The following is a 17,545-nucleotide window of genomic DNA, read 5'->3' on the forward strand; positions in this document are numbered from 1 at the left end:
AGCGAGTCAAAAGGAAGGGAAGAACAATAAACTATTATTTTGTGAATAAATAACTCCCTGTGACTGTACTCTGGAGATTTCTAGACACTGTAACGCTCAGGACAAGGCAATAATTCAAGTTGAAAAACAAAAGTCAAAATAAATAGGAAAATAAGTAATTATTCTGTCATTAAATAATTACAGCTCATTTCCCTCCAGATGAGTGCTTTTCTGCCCACTTGCTCTTTTCAATGGGAAAAACTTCTGCAGAGATGTTCCAATTTCAACCTCTTTAACAATTAACTCAAGGCCACCATCATGTTTCAATACAGAACATTTCAATAATCAGAGCAATTTCAGGTCTGTTAAAGGTGCAGTCAGGCATCCTAAGGGGGACACAGTTTAATCTGTTTTACCGCTGGCCCAACATTAATTTTCTCGTTATTAATGGGTGGAAAAATCTCTTTTGTAGCCAAGGAAGCGTAATTATTTTAAATTTTCAATGTGTTGCACTTCACAGCTCCCAGCTGCTAAGCTGGCAGGAGCAATGCTCCTGGAAAGCAGACCATTTATTTACCACAATTAAAAGGAAAAAAACCAGGTATGTACAAATCAGCATCATCTTTTGGCTGCTTACTAACTGAGAATCTTGCTTGAAGGACTCGTTTCTTCCTCTCCAAACCCATTTCTCTGGAATCTTTCTTACCACCTTGCCATTAATTCCATATGGATCAAATCTTACAGCCTCCATCTCTCCTGCCTCATGTAGAGAGGCATTCTGTACATGCAAAGTGTGTGAATTCACACTTCTCTATGCAATATATGTAATAATACCTATTAATTATATATATTGGAATGCACTTGCCCCATCCCATCCATTCAAAAGCTGGTGCTGCTCCCAAATCGAGTGTGGACTCTGCTACAGCTACAGTAATGTTTTAATTATTGTATTTTCAGTTTGTTTTTCAGGGCTTGTACCAGAAAATATTGGGTCTGTGGCTCCTTCTAAAAGGGTGAGAAGCCAGGACACAATCCTGCCTCTGGAAATTCAGAGTGGAGAAAAGCTTTTATGGAGAAACACTGTCCCAGAAGAAGACCACCAGGAAGCCTTTGTAACAAAACATCCTTTTCAGAGGCTCTAAGGCTACTTACTCGCCTTAACAAATTGGCAGTTGAAGCACAACCTCTTTAAAATAAAAAAAAAAAAATCAAATAGAGGATAATTCTCATCTTTCCTGGCTGCCCACAGCCACCTACTGGGTTTGTTGTACATATAGTTCTTGGCAGTGCAGCTTTCCCTCCCCAGACCCACTGAGAAACGAGGCACAAACCTGCCAAAAACAGGAATGAAGGATTTAAACAACCTTCAAACAGACGTGTAAACTTCTCCCCTCGACCTGACTCCCAAAACAAACCCAAGTAATAGATATGTTTGTGTGGATGCTCCTGGAAATAAGGAATAAAAGCACAGCAGTGACAGTTCTCCAGTGGAGCCTAAAGCCACAATCCCAGTTGGAATCAGCCAGTCCCAGCTCAACTGCAAAAGGGAAACCCTGGAGCTGGGAGGGAACAAACTCCTGTAACACATTTATTTGCTGTGTCAGACCCAGTCCAATCAGCAACTCGAGTTAACCTAAAAAGAATATTCATCCTACTGGTTCATATTTCCATAAATCCTAAAAAAATCCCGATTTTATGACCCTGAACCACTCCAAACAAACAGAATGGATGTGTCAGCTACAAGTTCCATTTTCCCATCTCAAAAATTCTGTCCCACACAAGCCACGTCCTGCAGACAAAAGACATCACTGCAGGCAAGAGATTTCAGCCTTAAAAAAATAATAAAGGTGGAGAACAGAAATAAAAATGAGGGGTTTGGTTATTCCCAGGCTCGTTGGGAGCATTTCTGGTCCAGACTGAAAGGCTGAAGCTCCCGTTTCCCGTCCCATTTTACAGCCCAGCATCATTTACAGCCCTCCCATGAGGAGGGAGGGGAAAAGAAATTCTCTGAGTTCTACCCCTGTATTAAACCCTTCACCTCCAGAACTTCCAAATTCTAAATAATTTATTTCCTCCCTTCTTCAAAAAGCCAGCAAGGAACGCTAAGATATTAAAAATGAATTTGTTCCACGTTTAAATAAAAAGTTAAAATAAAAAAAAACAATCAATACTTTCAGATCAGCGTTTATAAAATTTAATTAAGCTCGGCACGGCTATAAAATTTTCTGTTTTCCTAGAGGATGGAGAGGAAACTTCCAGTTTATCATGAAATTTGGGTAATAGAATGGGTAAATAAGGTAGAAACCTCTGTCTGGAACTGATTTCTGAAGCACTGATCTGATTTCCTTCCTTACAGACTCTGCTTTTATTGTATTATCTATGGCTGTAGAGAACTTGCCCAAGTGTAGACAACAATGAATTTAACAACTCATATTCAGCTTTAGCACAAATAAAACATCCATAATTCGCCTTTAAATGTGGTGAAGTAAAGACAATTGACTGAAATAAAGCTGCAGCCCAACAGACTCTAAAATTACTCTTAAAAGCACATATAACAATTCCTGCAGTATGGAGAGATGTGTATAATTTACACACAAGTTGGTTTTAATTATCACAGTTCATAAAGGCCTTTATACCTCCGAGCTGACCGAACGAAGAGAGGATTCTGTTTGTTTTCAACGTGGCAAAAATGGATAAAAGGGTCCTCCCTCCTGAAACTCAGATCTTTTAAGCATGTCCAGCCTGCTAAGAGGACTAAAAAGCAGCTTTCAGGTTTGATCAGGGCTGTGATTTACAGAGATCCCACTTGGAGAAGCCCCACCGAGGGCGACTCCGGCCTCGCCGGACGGGGCTCCCTCTCCCCTCCCAGCTGGAGCCCCGGCTGGGGGGTTCCAGCCAACACCATCCCTGCTGCCATTAAAATATTTGTTTTAATTCTGACCCCAGAGTCACAGCTAATAAACAAGAAAGGCAGGCAGAAATTGGGAAACAAACTTAATGCAGCTGTCGGGCCGGACGGCCCACAACGGCTTCGCCGCGTCCCGCGATGCCACGAGCGGCAGGGTCTGCTCTGCACTTCCTCTGGCACAGTTAAATCAAGGACATTTTACTGCATTTTTACTGGATTTTGACTGGATTTTACTGCCCTCTGAGTGGGGAGTGATTTCCTGGGAGTTCCTCACCAGGACACGGAGGGTGTTTGTGTCGAGTTCCATCACTGCCCTCCCACACGAGCCACCAGGATTTTGTGTGTTCTATAAAACACGGTTGTGTGGCAGCTCAGAGCCCATTCCAACATATTCAGGGACCAGAGGATTCATGTTTTAGGAACTACTCAGAAAGGCATTCCAGAATCACCCAAAAACCCCACCCAGAGGGGTGAGACACAAAGCTTCTGCTGCTCCACGGGCTCCCCAAAACTGACTCGTTGTCCTCAAAAAGTACTATTTTTTTTAATATGTCTTTATCAAAATTAATTAAAAAACACCTTTCCAGAATGCACAGGTTTAATACTAATTAGAGAATTAGGAACCTGAACATCCTTGAAAGGAATCCATTCAGAACAGAGCAAAGGGAGCCACATCCTTTCAAAATTGTAGACACAAAGAACGGAGGATTAAACATCAGGATAGTAAGGGAGCCAGAATTTTCAATTTGTTTTGAAATATATGGAGGAAAACACAGATAAATATATTTTGCAAAAAAATTACAGCACATTGGTGTGTTTTTCAAAGATGTACCACCCTCCTCTCCTCAACCCTCAGGTTTGGGTTGTGAAGAGAGAAGAACAAGCACCTCACAGCCCTCCAAAAGTAAACACTGTTTGCTTTCTGTGTTTTTGAATTAAAAAAAATAAACATAAAACCGATAACTATTGATTTTAAATATGTGGAAATCCAACTTGCAAATAACTGATAATATTATATTGAAATAAAAAATAAAAATAGGAGGGAGACTTAAATCTCCCCAATTCCCCTGCAGTCCTAATTCCCAGTCCCAAATCCCACTGCAGTCCTAATTCCCAGTCCCACCTCAACCCTGGGGATTTGCTTCCACAACTTTGCTCCAATCCCAGGACCTTCCATGAAAGTGAAACAGTGAATTCTTTGGACCAAAAAGCAAAGGAGCAGCAATAACCCAAAGCATGTGAGTGAAGCCATGCAGGGAATATCCCTGGCAGCCCCTGCTCCGGGTGGGATGGGACAGGAACAAAGGGAATTAACTTTCATGGACACCACAACTGGTGAGGTTTTTTTCCTCCTTTGGAAATCAGTGCCTAATACAACTTAATGAAAAATGAGGATATTTGCTGGGTTCCCTCAGCCTCCAGTCTAGACACTCTCCAGTTCAGACTAATCCAGTTTATCACTGAGAACCCTTTCCAACTGTAACATTTAATCCTTCCCTTCCCTCTCCCGTTTCCAGCCCTTCACAATTCCTGGCAGCCTCTCCCCAACACGTTAAAAGCTTGGAGGCTTTGCTGTAAACATCTTCATTTCAGTGACTCCCTCTGGGGCTTCCTTCCTTTTGTGGACTTCCAAAACCTAGTCCAGGTCACCTCCATCCAGAGCTTAAATAATGAGCTTTACATTAAGTAGCAGAGAGGTTCTAATGACCATTCTCCAACTGGTTTCTTAATTAGATAAACAAGTATAAAATCTAAATATATAAAAATATATATAAATATTATAGACCCATAAAAGTTCAAAGCCTCCTAATGATAAATTCTCGCATAATCTTGAGCTGACAGAAAAACATCTTAATAACCAGGAAAATATTTACCTAATTTTTTTTTTTTCCCCTCCTGGCTGCATTTTAATAATGGCAAAAATTCAACCATAATAAATAAGAGACCTTGGTGTCAATGCTGCTGCTTTACCTCATGTAACAGAGAGGTTTTACTGGTTATAAAACTGTTACTGGTTTGTACATGGAATCATGGAATGGGTTGGGCTGGAAGGGACCTTAAAGCTCATCCAGTTCCACCCCCTGCCATGGGCAGGGACACCTTCCACCAGCCCAGGTTGCTCCAAGCCCCGTCCAACCTGGCCTTGGACACTTCCAGGAAAAGGTTGGGAGCAGATCCACACTTCTGCAGCCTGAATAATTAATTTAAATTACCTGCTGGGAATTAGCAAACAGCCACGATGTTTTTTTGTCTGGACACTCTGCCCACAGTAAGTTGGCCTCCAGTTCAGCCAAAACTGAATATTCAAGCTCAAATAAATCAAGCCAATGTCAAGGCTGACTAAAAGCATCCACACACAAAAGCTTAATGTGATTTTCATTTAATAAGTGAATTAAAGTAACTGTTCCTAGAGCCTCTTGGTCAGTACAAGCCTCTTGCTTCCACTACACCAACATCCCTGCCAGAGGGACATTAATAAATCCCCTAGATTATTAATATTACTCCACTTCCTTGTATTATTTATTCTCATCTTAAAAAGTTTTCAGAAAAGGCTTAAAGTCTCTGTTTGGAACCAAGAGGGGGACGTGGGGCTGTAACTCTGCTGCAGTTACAGACCATCCCCTGGGGCTTCAATGGAGCAGGTGGAAGAATTAATAATAATAACAACATTATTATTATGATTATCACCATTATTATTCCCCAATCCACTAGGAAACAGTGCTGTAACCAAGAGCCACTCAAAAGCCTATGGCTGATCACCCACAGCTCCCCAAAAACTCACAGATCCCTGTTTCCTGACAATCCACAGCATCTCTTGCACGGAACTTGGAAATGCCACAATAAATCTAATAAATCATTGTTAGAACGTTATTTATTCAATATTGGACGGATGTCTAAGAGAAATCAAAAGAGGATTGCTCCAGAAGAGGGACCTTATCCTCCTGTAAGTCACAAAAGCCACCACTTTTGGCATATTGTATAAATAATCTCCATTTTGAGTTAAAAGTGTAGAGAAAAACTGTGACACCGTGGAAGAAAATGCTTCAGGAAACACTCATATTCTGAATATTAAAAAAAGAGAACAACCAGCAGTGCCAGGTTAGCTGAACTGGGAACTTGGGACTGGATTTATGAAGCACATTTCCCAGAGCAGAGCAAGGATGTCACAGTCACCAGGAGAACCAGTGTCCCCACAGTGACACCCCCACAGCACAGGGAGGGGTTCAGGGGGTTCACATCATCCTTCCTGTCCTTCCCACTGGGATAAGGACCCCCTCAGCATTCCATGTCTGCTTCCCAAAGCCTCCATCAGCAGCAAACAGCCAGGGAGGAGCAGTTCTTGCTCCCTTTTATTGCCCCACTCCACATCTTGGCCATTAAAATGAAAAATGTCGAGCACAGAGCCCATAACAAGGTAGGAAGGGACCTGGTTTTTAGGAATTCCGTAGGAATTTTGGGCATGAGATGCCTGGCTGCACATTTTCAGCTGAGGCAGAAACCCTTCTCTCCCCTCCACCCCCCAAAAAATCCCCAGCAACCCATTCCCCAGAGTAAAACCATCAACTTTTCTTAAAAATTAAAATTTGCTGTGCACAGAAAAAACCCAGAGAAAACCTGAACTACCAGGGACTGAAAGTTTCTGCTTTATGGCTTTTTTTTCTTTTTTCCCTTTAATGATAAACATGATTTGCTGCATGTTTTAGCCTGAGACTTTTACAGTCTCCCTAAAAATCAGCTGTTATGACCAGAAGGGTCTGGAAGAGAAAAGATCCAGGGCAGCAGGGAAAAAACAACTTATGGTGCCCCCTAAGTATGTTCAGAAGGGATATTTCAGGTTTGTTATTTTTTTATTCACCCAGATTTTCAGAGGAGCCACAGATCTAATTCCAAAAAAAATCTGACTGCACATTAGTTTCTTTGAATACCTCAAAAAAGATGTATTTGGGGGGGGGGAAAAAATCTGATTGTCATTTACTGACTTCAGGGAGCCTCTTTCCTTCTGTTGGATTGTTCCTGGAGATCCAGCAGTGCAGCAATATATTCCCAGGAGCTGTTCTCACAATACCCACCCATTCTGTCCTCTTATTTTATCACAATTAACTTGTCCCCAGCAAGCTCCTTGTTCAGCATGAAAAAACACACAGCAGAAACAAAAAAAAATGCATCTTACTGGTAACTTATTCCTTTAAAATAGAGCTTGAAGTGGCTGTGGCACTAGTTTAACACACAAAAATCATATTTATCTTCCATCTCCACTGACCTTCAGTGCCTTCCAGTGCCACTGGTGGCTTTATTTTGGATTTTTTTAAACACAAACCTGCCGGTTTTCACAGAGCTGAACCCCTGGGCACCATCACGTGATGAAATTAAATTTATCAGAGAATAAAACAGTGCAGTGCAACAGAGCAGAGTTCCCTGTTTGCCTTTCCAGCACAAGTCTGCAGTTGCTGGGCTTGAAACGAGGAGTAGAAGTGGTTTTTCCCTGCCAGCAGCCAAGGACAGTATCAAAAGCCACCTCTTGTTTTGTTCTCTGTAATGAGCTTGGCTTGATTGCCAATATACCACTATAGAATGGACTGAGATGATGTTACAGCCCTTGGCTTCAAACAAAACCCTGCCTTGATGTTAAATAAAGAGCACAGAACCCTGGGCTAAGTGCTGCTCTCGCTGGAGAAGAGTTTTCTCCTGGTTTGCTCCTGCAGCGCCCAGGACACGAGGGATGATCCCCCTCCCTCCTGCAAACACCCCCGAGCTGACAGCCAAAAATAACACCAATTAACAAAGGTCTCACCCTGCTCTATCACACACAAATTACTGTCATTGCAGCACCTGAGCAAAAAACAAAGAATTTGATCCTAATAAAAATATTCCAGTCATCTGCAAAAATACCCTTCCGTTTTAAAAATAAGTTAATTCGGTTTTGCATAAAAATTCTGCTGCCCTTAAATTTATAAATCCTAAAAACTGTCTTAAGGAGGCATTTAAGTAATATCCATAAACCATCCTAATTTAGGCAGCTGTATTTATTTTCACCTAATTAGCACTGCTCAACTCTGGGTATCATCCTGCTTCCAGGGCACGGAACAAAATGACTGCTCTGGAATAGCTGATTCTCACTTCAATGCACAAGAGTTCCACAAAAAAATCCTCCTAGAAGAAAACCCAAGCCAGATGAGAATACAGCTTTTTCTGTCACAAACTCCCAGTGAAAAGCCTGTGAACTGCACAGCTCTATTAAAGAGTTCTGACACAACAGATGGGGTGTCAGAATAACACCAACTGGTCAGTAAAAGTGAAAACATAAATGACAGACATGGAGTTTTATTCTCTGAAATGTGACTTCACCCTCATGATCTTCATGGCATTTGCTGCATTACAGAAATTGTTAATTTAGGCAAGTTGAATCCCTGACCACCTCCCTGACATCAGGCAAATTTATTGTCTACAAGTAATGAACGTGTTAATTGTCAGGTTAATTAGATTTATTAATCCACAAGGTTTGTATATCCCTCTGCTGCCCACAGTCACTGTTTATTTATAAAGAGGAAGGAGAGAAAGAGATAATTTTGAGGAGTTTCTTACAAGTATTTTGAGATTGGAGTTATTTCACCCAGGAGAGAGGGCAGAATCAACAACCAGATCATGGCAGTGGAAGTTACTTTTAAAACCAGCAAAACGATTTTATTTTCATATTTATGGAGGAGTTTATAATCTAACCCATGTGCTGCTCCTCTGGATACCTGTGGACCACAACATCTGAGGTACCTGTCTGGCAAGATTCCAACAGATGGGAATTCCTCAGGGACAGACTGAACCTCCTGACTTTTACCAGAGTACAAGAGTTGCTAAAGTTTGAAATCCCCAGAAAAGGCAAATTACAGGAAGGGACAGACTGAACCTCCTGACTTTTACAACAGTTGCTAAAGTCTGAAATTCCCAGAAAAGACAAACTACCCCAAATATGACACATCCAGCACCGAGCTGGGCACCTGCAGGGGCCACAGTGGTACCTGCAATTCCTCCAGAGCCCTGGAACACATCCCAGCAGTATTTACTGCCTGCATCTTGTTTACAGCCATCACATGAAGCAGGAAAATCTCTTACCACTGGGGTTAAAGGCCATGCAGCAAATGGGCTTCTCGTGGGCAGGGAAATGGGCCACGATGCCGTCGCTGTCCGAGTCCTCGCTCACCAGCACCTGGAACAGGGACAGAGCCAGGGGTCAGCAGGGAAAAACACACCTCAGGGAAAAAGCCACCTTACTGCCACGGGGATTGGTTTATGAGATGCCCAGAGTGGTGCAATTCCCAATAAAACTGCAATATATAACATGTATAACAAGTTACATATAACAATATAACACAATCCTCGGGAATTTTTTCACGTAGACATGAGATTGCTCTAATAACTAGTAAGGATTATGCTTGTTATACCTGATTTCCTATTCACTTGTCCTATTCAAATAGGATAAAACAGTGAAATATTCCTGTTTTACTCCATGATTTAGTCCTGCCTTGCTCCATGATTTATTCCTGCCTGCACAGCAGCTCATTCCAACAGGACTCTCTGTGCTGTGCAGGAAGAGACAGCTGAGGTTTCCACTTCCCTTGGCTGAAGTAAAAGGGCTGGGACCTCTCTGGATGCCCATAATGGAGAGGTCTATTGTACCTAAATTTGTGAGGGAACTCTGCCCCTAAATTTGTGAGGGAACTCTGCTGCTCCTCCAGCTCTCCCATCCCACCAGGCTCCCTGGAATCACAGGAGGATCCCTGGAATTCCACTGGAGAGGGCACAGAGTTCTTTAAACACGTGATTTTCTGTAGGCAGTAACAGGAGTCACACAATAGAAGGGAAAACAAGAGGCAGCACAGAGATTTTTTAAAGAAAAGGGGATATTTAATCCTTAAATAAACCAGATTTTTCTCTGGGAGGATTCAAAGCACACAGGGCAAGTGAGTGGAAAACCAGATCAAAACCCCCCAAAAAAGTGGATTTGCTTTCCATCAGTCACACAGGTGGGAACACCAGAGGGATCTGCATTTCCAATGGATGCAAGAAATGCCAAGGGCTGGGAACGTGGATGGAAGCAGCTGCACTGGAAATAGCAGCTAACAGGAGTTTTCTGTGTCCTGAAACTGCCTCAGTGAACATCAGATAAAATTATTACAAGGAGTTGCTTATCAAAACCCCTTTAAAAAAATCGTGCCCTCATAAAATACCTTCCTGTGAACAAAAAAAGGAATTAAAAGACAGGAGAGGGTTTTCACAAGAGTGGGAAATTCAGTGGAAAATATCTGGACTGAGATCAGCAACATCTTCCAGAGAAAAGGACAAAGGATGAGCTTTTGGGGTTTTTAAACAAAAGCTAATTTGAAGCTGAAAAAACTCCTGGGCCAGTCAAAACTGTGAGGACATCCAAAGGGACACCCAAAGGGACACAGATCAATGTCCCAGTGAATGAAAAGTAAAGATATTCTTAGATTTATTAAAAGAACCAAAATTTGTGTGGGCACAACACATGCAAGAGTTGTAGGGATATTTTATTCCTCGATTACATCACCTTCAAGACTAAATTAAGCAAAACAATGGGAAAGATCTGTCAGAGAAAGACTTAAAAAAGGGGGTTCTGTGGTGAGCAAAAACCACCTTCTTAACAAGAGGCTTCAAAACTGCCCTGAGTTTCGAGTCCTGAATAATTTGTCTGCTGCTTCCAAAATAATCTGAAGGTTTTTAATATGAATAGCAAAGATATTCCTAGATTTATAGAAAAGAACCAAAACTTGTGTGGGCACAACACACACAAGAGCTGCAGGGGTATTTTATTCCTCGATTACATCACCTTCAAGACTAAATTAGGCAAAACAAAGAGGAAGATCTGTCAGAAAACGACTTAAAAATGGGGGTTCTGTGGTGAGCAAAAACCACCTTCTTAACAAGAGGCTTCAAAACTGTCCTGAGTTTCGAGTCCTGACTAATTTGTTTGCTGCTTCCAAAATAATCTGAAGGTTTTTAATATGAAAAGCAAAGATATTCCTAGATTTATAGAAAAGAACCAAAACTTGTGTGGGCACAACACACGCAAGAGCTGCAGGGGTATTTTATTCCTCGATTACATCACCTTCAACACTAAATTATGCAAAACAAAGAGGAAGATCTGTCAGAGAAGGACTTAAAAAAGGGGGTTCTGTGGTGAGCAAAAACCACCTTCTTAACAAGAGGCTTCAAAACTGCCCTGAGTTTCGAGTCCTGAATAATTTTTCTGCTGCTTCCAAAACAATTTGAAGGTTTTTAATACTTCCTATTCCGAGCAGATATCAAAATGATTCGGGGATATTTTTATGCTTCAAAAAGAAGGGCTCATCTTTAAGTGTTTAAGGCAGTCACGTAACGGGGCCGGAGAGTCGGCCCTGCCTGGCTCTGGCTGCTCAGATGACTTGGCACTGTCACCCCCAGCACAATTATGGCTTTTGCTTCCCCCTCGTCAGCATTTCGTGCTCCCTCCAGAACCACGAAACCAAAGGGTCTGGAGATCTTCCGAAGGGCTCTTCAAAGAGAGGAGCCTCTTCTCCCCTCAGCCTCTGACTCCTACACATCATCCCCTCACAGCCTCAACATTTTGCTCAATGATAAACTAACACCATGAACCAGTTTTACAAAAGAGATTTTTTTTTAATTTTTTTTTTTTTGTGGCCTGTGAAATAAAAATATTTAATCTAGAAACGTGTAGGTATCAACAGCATCTAAAAAACAGCTTTACAGGATAATTCACGTGCAGGCTGTGAATTGGATTAATTCAACGTGGCTTTATTCAAGAAAAAATAAAAGTGATAAATGCAGTGCTGTTATCAACAGACAGGGGAAGATTCCTCCTTTTACTGTGCATGGTAAGATGATCTTTAAATATTTTTCCTCTGGAAATACGATACAAAGCAAAAATGCCACAACGTTAAAAGTTGTCAGACACCTCAGTTACACCACTCTGAGAATACAATAAAGCCCAAATCTGTACCTGTAGGAAATGTTAACAGATTCCATGCTTTTTCTGCCAATCACTGCTTAAAATCATCTTCCTGAAAAAAAAACCACTCCAAAAGGAGTTTTGAAAAATCTCCACTTTTCACTGTAAAAGCTGATTTTCAGGTCCAGCAAAACCAGCCCTTATGAAGAGCTTTCAGATTTAAACTCAAATGTGTTCATCTCCTGCTCTGGCCAAGTAAATTAAAAAAATATATTAAAAAAAAACAAAACAAAACAAACCATAAAAGCACCTTCATTACTCAAAAATGTGGAAATCCTTGGAGAATGTGACACTCAGGGCTGTGATGGTGCCACCCCACACCCTCTGTGGACACTTGACTCGTGTCCCTCCCCAGGATTGACCACAGGATGGACATTCTGGCTTTGGAAACACACATGGAAACAGCACTTGCTGTTTCAGAACACTGAAAAAAAAATGTTCTTCATCTTTTTCAAATCAGCATGAAAACATTTTAGGAACAGAGAAAAAGTGCCTTGTTTAAAAAAAAATCACCGATTTCTATTTAAGTTTTTCAGGATTTGTCACATCCTTCCCCTGCCCTCCTGCACAGTTGGGGAAAACACATACCCTTTTGTACAATTCCAACACTACAAAGGAAGGAGGAAAAAAAATTAAAATCCAAGGGATTCGATTTAACATCATCAGCCAAAGAGCCTCTTTGGGAATGTCCCTCCCCAAAATGCCACCAACCCAAAGCCTGGTTCCTGTCCCAGGTCAGAGCTTGCACAGCTTTAAATCCCAGGGTGATTTTCCCCTTTTAATGCAACCTAAGGAAATCAAAATTATGCTGATGGCACACATGATGCCTTGGGAATACATTATTTTCTGTATTAGAGATCCTGATATGGATTTAAGTGCCTCAGTACAGCGGGGTTTGTATCGAGCTGGATGGATCGAATTGCACAGATTTCGGGTGGACAAGGATGAAACTGGAGCTGTGCAACAATTAAAAATCATCCCAGGTCTCTGTCACACAAATGTCACAGATTTTAGAGCCACTTTTTGCAGAGCTGAAGTGGAAGATGCTGCTGGAGGGACCTGCAGGGTAACAAATGGCCCCTAAAATCAACACCCACATCGGCCCCATGGCTCCTTTCAACCAGCTGATGGTTTCTTACCACTGCAAACAGCAGAGCTGGAAATTTTTCCTGGAAATCACAACAATTTCCCTAATAACACACCCAAGTGCTGTCGGGGAGCTCGAGGGAAGCAGCTCATTCACCCTCCCAGAGCTCACAGAGCCCACAGGAATCCCCGGCCTGCAATTCTTTCCGTGCCAACCAGGCTTCATTCTCCAAGGTGGTGGCCTCTAACCACCCTACTATTAGGACTTAAAGGCCTTACAAAGTCTCTCACTGGGGAAGGTTCATAAATCTGAGCGTTACTCACTCACTGAGGCTCCTCAGGGTGCTTGAGGACCTTCCCTGCAGAGTTGGCAAAAAACAACCGACGAGAAACGAACGCTCGGATTCTTCCACCCAGACACCCTCACAAATAAATGAGCACTTGTACTAAATGTAACAAAGGAATAAATGTAATAAATAAACTGTAATAAATGAGCTATTCCTGATGTCTAAGAGGGCTTTACCAAGAGAGCTGCAACAAGATTTTCCAAAGAGCTGCCCAGGACGGAGCCCGTGGCCGGACACGCCGAGCCAAGGCCGTGGCTCCTGAAGCAGCTCAGCTCCAACAGAACACTGAGAGAAGGGTCATCAAACCCTCTTTATCTCACTCAAAAATGAAGAGACAGAACACCAAGGGCTTTGTTACATTTACTACCAGCCACCAGTGTCTGCTCTGAGGGCTGAAGCTGCAGCTTTTTCCTCCCATGCCATATTTTTCTTCATCCGCCGTATTTTCCGTCCTGCTCAACAGAAGCCACCAGTAATTATGACTCCAATTATTTTAATCTTTAAAGGCAAATTACACCACTTATCCCAGTGGAGACATGTTTTTAAATAAAACATGAAAGTAACACAAGTAAAAAATGGGCCCAAATCTAATCAAGCCGGTCCTACTCTTAACACAATTAAGAAAAGAGTAATCCCATCATCATAAAAACGAATAGCTTTGGCAATAATTATAAATATGAATATTATATCATAAAGATATCTTGGCTGATGAGATCTCCAATGGCTTAAGGTAGGGTTTGATTCAGTTCCTACCCACAAACACCGACCCCCTCAGCCTCCCCCAACTTACAGCCAAGGTCAAACATCAGTGGGAAGGGGGTAAAAGTGATAGATCTGTGGCATTAAACTACTGCTCTCCTTTTAATAGAATCCAGCATAAACTCAAACCAGCCCCGTGCTCAGCCTGAACCATTTATCTGAGACAAAAATGTCTTCTTGACAAAAACCAGATCTCCTTTAATAAAAGTGAGGCAGACAGTATTATGCTCCCAGGGAATCCTGGTGCTCTTTTTTATATTTACATATAAAAAGAATTCTTCTGTAATACACAGAAGACATAAAAAAGTGAAGAAAATCGAGGCTAAATGTCTGAGCACGAGAACATCAGGTCAGGCTTTGTGAGAGCTGCTCCTAAAATAAAAGCCCTGGTGTTAATGACCAGTGGAATTATGTCCACAGTTAAAGTTTTATTATGGAATATGCTTTATCCTTGGAGCTTCTCTCTGCTTCAGACTAAAGTTTCCCAACAATTCCTGCTCCTGATAAGCATCTTGATTTGGTTCAATCGCCATCAGCTCCTCACCAAATGAAAATGAACTTTTGAAACTGCAGCAACCGGCTGCTTGTTGTTTTTTTTTTTCCCAAAAATTCCTCTTTAATGCAATAAAAAGTTAATAGGGAACAGGGAGGGGAAAAAAAAAAGCCCCAATCACATTTTAAAACATAAACAGATCAACATGTTATCTTCTTCTCCTGAGTTATTTTGCAAACATTCTCCCCAATCCTCGCCTGGGTCGGGGATGAGCCGCTCGGCGGTGGCTCATCCATCACCGTGTCCTGTATTTTGGAAGGGCCACATAATTTCTCTGTCAATCCAAACTGTTGGATGTTGAACAGATTTTACATTCAGGCCCCCAAAAAACTGGCGACTTTTTGAGCAGGGTGGTTATTGCAGCCTCTGCACGTGGGTGGCCCGGTGGATGAATTAATTAAAATACAGAAACAAAGGTCGAAGGGAAAATCATTTTTTCCTTTCAAAGCCCGAGCCAATAAAGTCTCACACATTTAATTCCAATTACTGAAAAAAAAAAAAAAAGAGGACATCTGTAGGGCTTTAGTTTTAGCCATTTCAACTAATTAACAGATTCAAATAAATAGTGGTTCCATCCAACTGAAAAGTTTGCTAACACTTCATTAGAAGGAAGTTTAAACAAGCACACAACCTTGTTAACATACTTTGGTTTACCACAAAGTTACTTGGGCATCTTGATAATTATTTTTATTCCTTTTACAAATATCTCATGACAGCCAACGTCAATAATTCTGCATTCCTCTGCATTTATTTAATGACCTCATAATTCAAATTTTCTTAAAGTATCGCCAATTAAGAAAGTAGGAGCTATCACATAAACAACTGCTGGGGATGGGAGTTTATTACAATATCTACATTCATCAGGTTTATGAAAAATATTTCCCCATATTTAATCCTGGAAGATTCCACAAGGAGACTTCTTTGGTCTCTAACTGTGTATTTTTCAGTGGTGAGTTTGCAGTGCACGAAACACATCGAGTTCCACCTCAAATTCCTCATATTTGATGTCTTTGAAATGGGAGAAATAACAAAAAATGAGTGAAAACTTAAAGCTGCAAATAGTCCCTCTGGCTTGTAACCAAAATATGTTCCCTAATCGTCCTACTGGCAAATAAATTGCTATATTTGCACAGAGCAGCTCAGTCCATCTTTCAAACCTGTGCTGTTGTGCTCAAAGGAACTGGACAAGCACTTGCCTAATTAATTTGCAAGCCTTTAAATACATTTATTTTTTTTAAAACCCTGCTTCCCCACTGAAAAAAGCTGTTATTTTTCCTCCAAAATGATGTGCTTGCCTGCCTTAGGTTTACTTTCTCTTTTTAAAAAAACAGATTTCTTCCTTTCTCTTTTTTTTACCACATTATCTTAAAGATGTATTTATAGCTTGGAAATTGTTTTATTTTGCTGCAACACCCAAGTTCTCAGTTGGGCTGTGCAGGGTGATAGAAATCTTTATGGACCTGAAGGAGAGGAGGGATTTATTTGATTTTAGGAGCCCCCTGATGATAAGAAAACAACTCCTTCCTGCTTCTGAAATTCCCCTAGGTTACAACCAGGCTGACACCCACCAGAAACCATGGAAGCACCCACAAATCCACACTGATGGAGGGGATGCAAGGCTTTCCAAGGGCTAATTCAGCCCAGGAAGCCCTTGGCTGGCATTCCTAATTTGGGGATTCCCAGTGAGTGCAGGGAGAGTAAAATCCGTGATGGGCACAGCGATGAAACCCCCCCCGGAACAGGCACGAGGAAAGAGGAATGCTGCTGTTTGTTTGGTCCCACCCAGGCCTGTTATTCCCTGAAATCTGAAAAGTGGGATGACAAGACAAGAAAAATAAAAATCTCTTCAGTGAAAGAGTGGCCAAGCACTGGAAGGGGAGTCACTACCCCTGGGAATGTCTGGAAAACCAGTAGATGTGGCACTTCATGGGATGGTGGAATTCAGTCAAAGGTTGGACTTGATGATACATCAGGTCTTTTCCAACCTTAATGATTCTGTGATTCCACGATTCCATAAACCAATAACTTTGGAAAAACCACTGCATCAGGAAAACAGGGAGTGACCCGTCCGAGGCGGTCGCTGGATGGCGGCGGCTCTCCCCAAAACCCCGGGTTTCTCCCCAAAACCTGCTCCATCCCCTGCCCTGCCAACCACAGGCTGGGCACAGGTACTCTGGGTGACCACTGCCAGCAGGAAGATTTGCCCCAGAAGAGCAGAATAATGTGAGAAGTGAACAGAATGAGGGACAAGCTGTGGAGCAGCAGGAATCAGCTGGATGCTCCACCACCAGGAGCAATCCCAGGTAGCTCAGGGAGGTCCTCGCCTGGTTTAAAGGTCAGATGTGCTAAAACACTCCCCTGAACTGAAATTTCACTCAATTCTGCCATAAAAACCATCCAGGACTACCCAGCCAGTCCAAACACGTGCCACCTGCCCTGGCCTGGCATTCCTTGCCCAGCACACAGCAGCAGATCCCTGCCAGGCTCCTCGGGAAACACCCAAAATCAGGCTCCAGCACATCCACAAGTGCCCAAAAACTCACATTTCCACTGGAAATAAGAGCTGGAGGGACAGGGAAGAGCTCAGTGGGGACTGGGAGCACGCAGGACACTCCTCTGTGCTGGGGGCATGGGGAATGACCAAGTACAAAGTGTATTTAGTTATTTTTAATCAACTTTCCTTTTGCTAGAAGCACATTTCAGCAAGAAAAGACTGTTAAAAAGTCTCCTGCACTGTGAAAAATCTATCATTGCAAAAGAAAGGTTATTGTCATTCCCCAGAAAGAAACACAAAGCTAATTCTGAGAGCAAATCCCAGCCCTGAAAATAATAATCTGACAGATTTAAAATAATAATAATAATAATAATAATAATAATAATAATAATAATAATAA

The 17,545-nt window shown here is 41.9% G+C and overlaps 1 protein-coding gene across 11 annotated transcripts in view; it reads right to left on the reverse strand.

Annotated features, from left to right (window-relative positions):
* The window catches only part of BCAS3 (BCAS3, microtubule associated cell migration factor), a 318,264-nt gene that overhangs the window by 243,568 nt on the left and 57,151 nt on the right, over positions 1-17,545 (reverse strand). For all 11 annotated transcript variants that reach the window (XM_027698677.1, XM_027698675.1, XM_027698676.1 and 8 more), the window contains one exon: positions 8,993-9,086. In XM_027698677.1, the coding sequence (XP_027554478.1) occupies positions 8,993-9,086 (94 nt within the window). The remainder of the gene's footprint in view (positions 1-8,992; positions 9,087-17,545) is intronic.

The sequence above is a fragment of the Neopelma chrysocephalum genome, unplaced genomic scaffold (genome assembly GCF_003984885.1).
Source record: "Neopelma chrysocephalum unplaced genomic scaffold, ASM398488v2 Primary Assembly neopelma1_132, whole genome shotgun sequence".
Taxonomy (NCBI): domain Eukaryota; kingdom Metazoa; phylum Chordata; class Aves; order Passeriformes; family Pipridae; genus Neopelma; species Neopelma chrysocephalum.